A 7,388-nucleotide genomic window follows, 5' to 3' on the forward strand; every position below is an offset into this window, starting at 1 on the left:
TTCTTAAGGTATTTATTGACATTTTTGGGTTCGAATGCTCTTTTGATGCATGCTTGGACAACCTGTTAAAGGTCCTTGCGAGATGTGTAGAAACAAACTTGGTACTGATTTTGGAGAAAAGCCATTTCATGGTTCAAGAGGGGATAGTGTTAGGCTACATTGTCTATGCTAGATGAATGGAAGTGGATAGAGAAAAAGTAGAATTGATATCCACATTACCACCTCCCATTTCTATCAAACAAGTGAGGTCATTTTTAGGGCATGCCAATTTTTACAAATGCTTCATCAAAGACTTTAGTAAAATCTCTCGGCCCTTGACCAACTTGTTATTGAAAGACACACCCTTCAAGTTTGATGACCACTATCTAGCTGCATTTGAAACTTTTAGGACACTGTTATCTTCTACCCTGATAATGCAACCACCTAATTGGGCTTTTCCTTTTGAAATTATGTGCAACGCATTGAACTACTCTTTGAGGGTTGTGTTGGGACAACGAACTAACAAGTTGCCGCATGTAATTTACTACACTAGTAAGACTCTTTAGGGAGCACAACTGAATTGTACCACTATTGAAAAAGAGCTTCTAGCTATAGTTTTTGCTTTAGAAAAATTCCACTCTTATCTCCTAGGATCAAATATTATTGTGTATTCATATCATGCCGCCTTGCAGTACCTTCTTAATAGGAAAAAGACCAAACCTAGACTAATAAGGTGGATATTGCTTCTACAAGAGTTTGATTTGAAATCAGGGATATGAAGGCAACTAAGAATCATGTGGCATATCATTTATCCTGCATTTTAATTGAGGGTGCCACTGATCCCTCTCAAGTACACGATTCCTTCCCCAACAAACAACTTTTTGCCGTATCTTCCCAACTCCTATGGTTCGCTACAATTTCTAACTATTTGGCCACTAGGATTGTTCCTTAGGTTTGGACACAGCAGAAGAAAGATAAGTTCTAATCCCAAGTGCACTAATATATATGGGAAGATCCAATTTTTTTTAAAATAGGCCTAGATTCAATTATTAGGCTTTGCATGCCTGAAAATGAGCAGCACAACATTTTGGCATTTTGTCATACCTTGGAATGTGGTGGTCATTTTAGTGGGAGGAAAATGGCGCCCAAGGTACTTCAAAGTGGATTCTTTTGGCCAATATCTTTTGGGATGCTCATGACTTCTACAAATCATGCTCATGGTGTCAGCAAATCGGGAACATCTCCCAGCCTGACATGATGCCTTTAAATCCTATCTTAGTGGTTGAGCTCTTTTATGTTTGGGGAATTGACTTTATAGTCCTTTCATTTCATCCCAGAGAAACTTGTACATCCTTGTCGCTGTGGATTACATTTCTAAGTGGGTGGAGGTAGCAGCAACCAAGACCAATGATCATCGGGTGGTCGTTCATTTCCTTAAGAACCTCTTTGGTCTGTTTGGCTATCCTCGGGTCATCATTAGTAATGGGGAAAAACATTTCATTAGTCATCAGTTCGTTGCACTTCTTTGAAAGTTTTCCATCACTCATAAAGTCGCCATGCCTTACCATCCCCAGACTAGTGGCCAAGTGGAGGTCTCTAACCGAGAGATCAAAAACATCCTTAAGAAAACTGTGAGACCGGACATAAAGGATTGGTCATCCTGGTTAGACGATGCTCTCTGGGCATATAGGACAGCATACAAGACTCCTATTGGTATGTCCCCATATCAACTGGTCTACAGTAAGGTTTGTCACCTCTCGGTCGAGTTGGAACATAGAGCATATTGGGCCATTAAGAACTTCAATTTTGATATGAAGGGTGCAGGAGCTTATCGTTGTCACCAACTTAATGAGTTGGAAGAGATTCTAAATGATTCATACGAAAACATCAAGATACATAAAGGCAGGACGAAAGCATTTCAACGACAAACACATAGTTGTGAAGTCCTTCGAACCACATCAAAAGGTATGGATTTTTAATTCACAATTGAAATTATTTCTAGGAAAACTGCGATCCCACTGGCTTGGCCCACATATTGTGAACCAAGTATTTCCTTATGGTGTAGTGGAAATCAAGGACCCTACAACTAACGCATTCTTTAAGGTAAATGGTCAGTGTCTGAAATCATATGTCGAGAGCATTACTACTGGACTTATTGATGAAGTTTTTCTTTGTGATCCAATGTACCCAACATGAGCGTTCATTGCGCGTTCAACTGAAGATGGTAAACTTAGCTCTTTTGGGAGGCAACCCGTGAATTTTTCTTTTCTTTTTGAGTCCTTAGACTGTACATTGTTGACTCTATGAGTCCAATCCTATTTTGATAATGACAAATCGTTTGGTATTTGATTTGTGCATTGAGATTGTGAACATGAACTATATTAAGCATGCACAGAAGGATAACAAGTGATGGAAACCATGAAGATTAAAGCTTACACAACTTGACAAGAACTCAAAGAGTATAAGAATGAAGATGCAAGCACCAAGTTCAAGAATGTCATGGCAATGGGTACTTAGAACTCATGTATTTACATTTTCATATGATTTAAGTTCAGGCTCAAATCATGAACTAGAATGACCTTAGGACTCATGCATTTCATGAACATCTTTAGGGGACTTTCATGGACTTAGAAATATTTTCAAAACCACAAAAAATAATTTTATGAAAGAGCCAAGAAAGAGAGCAAAGAAGATTTTTTGAATCAAAAAGAGAAAACTGGGAATAGGTCACTTCCGTAGCCTAAACTCAACCTCAGTCACCTGAAGAATTTCTTCAGGAGCCTGAATATTAAGCTCAGTCACCTAAATATTTTATGGTGAAACACAGAATTTGGACAAGGCACTTCGGTCGCCTGAACATGGCACTTCAGGCGCCTGAACTCGCCACTTCCGGAGCCTGAACCCCACTTCAGTCGCCTGAACTTGCGGGAAAACTTAAAAATCTAATTTTTTTAATAAGAAAACATGCGAGCTATCTTTTGATCCAACGGTCAAGATCTATTCTAAGGGCAAGATAATTATATATATTGAATATCTAAACCCTAGTGTGCAAGCCAAGATCAAAGAGAAGAGAAGAGAACATTGCTTTTGAAAGAGAATTGAGAAACTTGAGCAGATAGCTATACGATTGCCTGCACTCTTGCACATACTCATCAAGCTTGGGTAAATTAACTCAGAAAATCGAAGGGGATTCATTTACTCATCTTGATTTCAACTTGGTATTGAGGTTTGGTAAATCCGTTTAGTGTTTTTCAAGAGATTCTCATATCATCATCTGTTATTGAAAATCATTAAAGAGATTGACCTCGAGTGTTAATATCCATATAGAGATTGTTTTTTAACTAATTCATTACTTGAGAAAGTTTTTCTTTTGTCATTGACATATATTTTTCAAAAAACTTCTCATTTCAAAATCTATTGTTGAAATAGGCTGGGTAATTGATAGTGAGTATACTTTCATTTAGATTATTTAGATAATCTCACTACTTGATAAAGGGTCTCATCATTGGTTAAATAGATTTGAATTAAGTGTGTGTTTAGTTAAAGGATCTATATTTTAGATATATTAAAACACTTGATTAAACATTCTTGGTGTTCATAAATATACATTTTATTAAAGGATATTTTCTGGAAAACAATATATTCAGTTTGTTGTCTTTGGAAATCATATTATATATATGTATTGGCTGATTACAAAGGTCATTGTGTGATTGAATATTTGAAAGAAATTTTTTGTTTTTTGATTTATCTAATACTAAAGACAGTTTTTGAATAAGTTCACATTAGATTTATTTGTACATTTTTGCAAAGTGAACTAGAACCCTAATATTCTCCAAAGCGTTTAAATATATCATTACTTGGGAGTTTTTGATAAAAAGGGATTTTTTTATTGAAGCATATCATTCATAAACGATTGTATCATTTCATACATTCTAAACTTCAAGTTTCATCATATCATTATGTATTAGGAATTTGAATCGTACTCACTAGCTTTGTTTCGGAAGCAACTTTGAGTGTTTTATAGATTTCATTGTATTCACGGTTTGGGTTGTGAACCGGGGTTTGAGGAGAGAGTTGTATCTCTTGTAAGCAGCGGATTAGGAGGTAGTTGTACCTCTTATAAGTAGTGGATTATAAGGGAAGCTCCGTCCCAATTTAAGGAGTAAGGATTATAGTGGAATCCTTGAGTGGGTTGCTCAAGGCGAGGACGTAGGTCGGGTTGGATGAATCTCGTAAAAATTGTGTTTGCATTCTCTCTTCCCTTATTTTTTTAATTTCCACAATGCACATCATTACTTACATTGCATGTATGCTTGTTGAATAATCTCACACGAACCTAATAAGTAATTAGTTAAATTTAGACATAGGGACTAAGTAGTGAACCAGTTTCAAAGAATTTGTTAAAATACCCAATTCACCCCCCTCTTGGGATTACACCTAAATCAACATACATTGTATGATAATTAGGGTTTAGAGTTTTTATAGTAAGCTTTAGGACAAGTTGGGGGTGCAACCACGTGACCTAGTCACCAGTTAATAGCCCATTGGTCAAAACTCCGGAGTGGGACCAGCACAAGAGCTGGTGCCACATTGTCGAGATGGCAGAAAGTCATTTAAAAACCTGTTTCACCCTCGACTCTTCATCTCCCACCGTCTCTACCTCCCTTCGCTCTCATCACAAAGGGATACTCATATAGTATTTGCATATGCATTCATACTTTCAATGGGAGTAAAATAAGAAGGCTATTAAGTTTATTTTGGGATGATTCTCAATTAATTAGATACCTTTCATAAGAATGGGTGTGTAGGGGTAGCTCATACCTTCCCCTCGTATAATCGAACTCTCGATCCCTGCTTTGTAAACATAGACTGATTCTACCCTTAATTGAGTAGTAATCAAGTGTTCTAATCGCACTCCAAAAGGTTAGTGGTGACTCCATCACACCATTTTTCATGAAAATCAAAACCACCTTTTTTTTTCTTGTTCGCCCTGCTCTACACAAAGGGACGTTGCGATAGCTTGGCGACTCTGCTAGGGATATAAAGACTCGAGTTACTAATTAATTGTCAATTATCCCAAATATAAATTTAACCGGTTTTTTAATTACTCCCTCTTACCTTTTGAATATTGTGATTATTTGATATGCTAGCGCATACATTGTATATATGCTAGCGCATACATTGTGAATATTTTGTTTCATGTGAATAAATGTGATTAATTGTGAATATCATGTTTAAATTAGCATGTGGATGAATGTGGGGTATATGGGAAAAAACTTAAATTCACACACTTTCATGAGCCTTCTACTCAGGCTTCACCCTTTAGGAATAAAAAGGAGCACAGTACCGTTTGCCCTCATAAGACATGGTATTTAGGAGCATGCGAACCACTCTGCTTAATTTGAACTTTGTCCAAACCCTTTGTGTGAGGATAGGAGGCATGCTGGGAACCTGTTGTTAATAGGGATTAGAGCCTATCCACACGTGATTACACATAAGATTCCCTCCTTATGATAGTGCCTTGGAGAATCTTGCAAAATATATAGACCTACCCTGGGTTCGTGTTGTAATATGAATCGTATAGTTAAGATGCACAGCAGAATAAATGCAACAAGAAAATAAAACACAACAAGAAAATGATAAACAACAAGAATAACAATGAGATTTACGTGGTTCAACAAAGCCTACATCCACGGAAGCAATGGCACAAGAATTTCACTAAGGAAATGTCAAAGTACACAGTACATTTCGCAAATGATCACACACACTGTCAATATACGCTCAGAAGGACATATATAACAGTTCCTCGGATGTTTCCCTCTATTACCCAACCACCCCAACATTTACATTCAAATTTCAAAAATCTGCTTACAGTCCAGAAACACTCGTCGACAAGAATAGGGGATTCTTTGACGATACAAAGAACAACACTCATCGAAGAATCTGACCCACTTGTCGACAAGTCCATTTTCTGCTCTCGGTATCTTAAGATCTCTGAGTTTTTCTCACTCTCAAGATCTACTCATCAATTAGGACAGGGCACTCATTGACGAGCCTCTGCTACTACTCTACACCAAGAAAATCCATATCTTTTTCTTCCCTCTATTTACAAAGTTATAAAGTATAAGAGCCACACCATAAACAAAAATCTCCACCTTGGCAATTATACACCCCTTAGGAGAACCCGAAAAACATATACAACTGCTTCACTTTGAACTCAAAAAGTTCAGTTGGGTTTGTCTCCCTTCTATCAATTGGAGACATGAAGTAAGTCCAAGCAATGCTTAAACTTATTAGAAGTAATCGATTTCGTCAGAATATCCACTGCATTTTTAGACGTGTGAACCTTCTCTAACACAAGCTCACCCGAAGAATTCAACTCTCGAACCCTGTGGAACTTCACATCAATGTGCTTGGTTCTAGCATGGTATACCAGATTCTTTGCCAAATAAATGACACTCTAACTATAACAATGTAGCACCACTCCATCTTGCTGTAATCCCAGCTCTCTAACTAAACCGATAAGCCATAAGGCTTCCTTTGTATCCTCGGCGATTGCCATATATTTCTTGCCGAAGGACAACCCTGTTTCTTGCCGAACATGATGCCATAATCCAATGTACCCCACAAGTATCTAAGTATTCATTTTACGGATTTCCAATGCTGTCTTCCTGGATTAGAGAGAAACTTACTTACTATGCTCGTAGCATGAGCCAAATATGGCCTCATACACACCATGGTATACATCAAACTCCCCACAACGCTAGCATAGGGGACGTTTGACATGTCCCGGATATCCTCATTTGTACTCGGGAAATTTGTAGTAGACAACATAAAATGATTCACTAGAGGTGTACTTGCCGATCTTGCATCAGTCATGCTAAACCTCCCCAACACCTTATGCACATAACCGCCCTGAGATAGCTATAATCACCTTGCATTCCTATCTTGGAAAATCTCCATCCCAAGTATTTTCTTGGTTGAACCAAGATCCTTCATGTCAAATTATTTATACAAGTCCTTTAACTGATTCAACTTAGTTAAATATTTTGCAGCTATCAACATATCATCGACGTATAATAATAAGAAAATAAGGGAGTCATCATCAAGTTTGTTCACATATACGCAGCAGTCGTGCTTACACCTTTCGTAGCCAATCTTGATCATGTAGGAATAAACCATTTATACCATTGTCTTGGAGAATATTTCAGCCCATAAAGAGATTTATTCAAATTGCAAATTAAATTTTATTTCCCTAGTTCAACGAATCCCTCTGACTGTACCATGTAGATTTTTTCCTCCAAGTCACTGTGAAAAAACGTCGTCTTCACGTTCATTTGTTCCAAATGATGATCATAATGGGTTACCAACCCCAACACAATCTGATGGGAGTATGTCAGAGCACTAGA

The 7,388-nt window shown here is 37.4% G+C and overlaps 1 protein-coding gene across 1 annotated transcript; it reads left to right on the top strand.

Annotated features, from left to right (window-relative positions):
• The first annotated feature begins 1,535 nt into the window (after nucleotides 1-1,535).
• On the top strand, nucleotides 1,536-2,175 carry LOC131160823 (uncharacterized). Its single transcript, XM_058116705.1, has 2 exons — nucleotides 1,536-1,944; nucleotides 2,045-2,175. Exons 1-2 carry the CDS (start codon nucleotides 1,536-1,538, stop codon nucleotides 2,173-2,175), a joined length of 540 nt encoding a protein of 179 aa, XP_057972688.1.
• The last annotated feature ends 5,213 nt before the right edge of the window (nucleotides 2,176-7,388 follow it).

The sequence above is a fragment of the Malania oleifera genome, chromosome 7 (genome assembly GCF_029873635.1).
Source record: "Malania oleifera isolate guangnan ecotype guangnan chromosome 7, ASM2987363v1, whole genome shotgun sequence".
Taxonomy (NCBI): Eukaryota; Viridiplantae; Streptophyta; class Magnoliopsida; order Santalales; family Ximeniaceae; genus Malania; species Malania oleifera.

Excerpts from the sequence above, each read along its gene's own strand:
- LOC131160823 (XM_058116705.1), top strand. The coding sequence starts at position 1,536 with ATGCCTTACCATCCCCAGACTAGTGGCCAAGTGGAGGTCTCTAACCGA. Across the intron at positions 1,945-2,044 it reads CCTTCGAACCACATCAAAAG|TGGAAATCAAGGACCCTACA; the intron begins GTATGGATTTTT and ends CTTATGGTGTAG.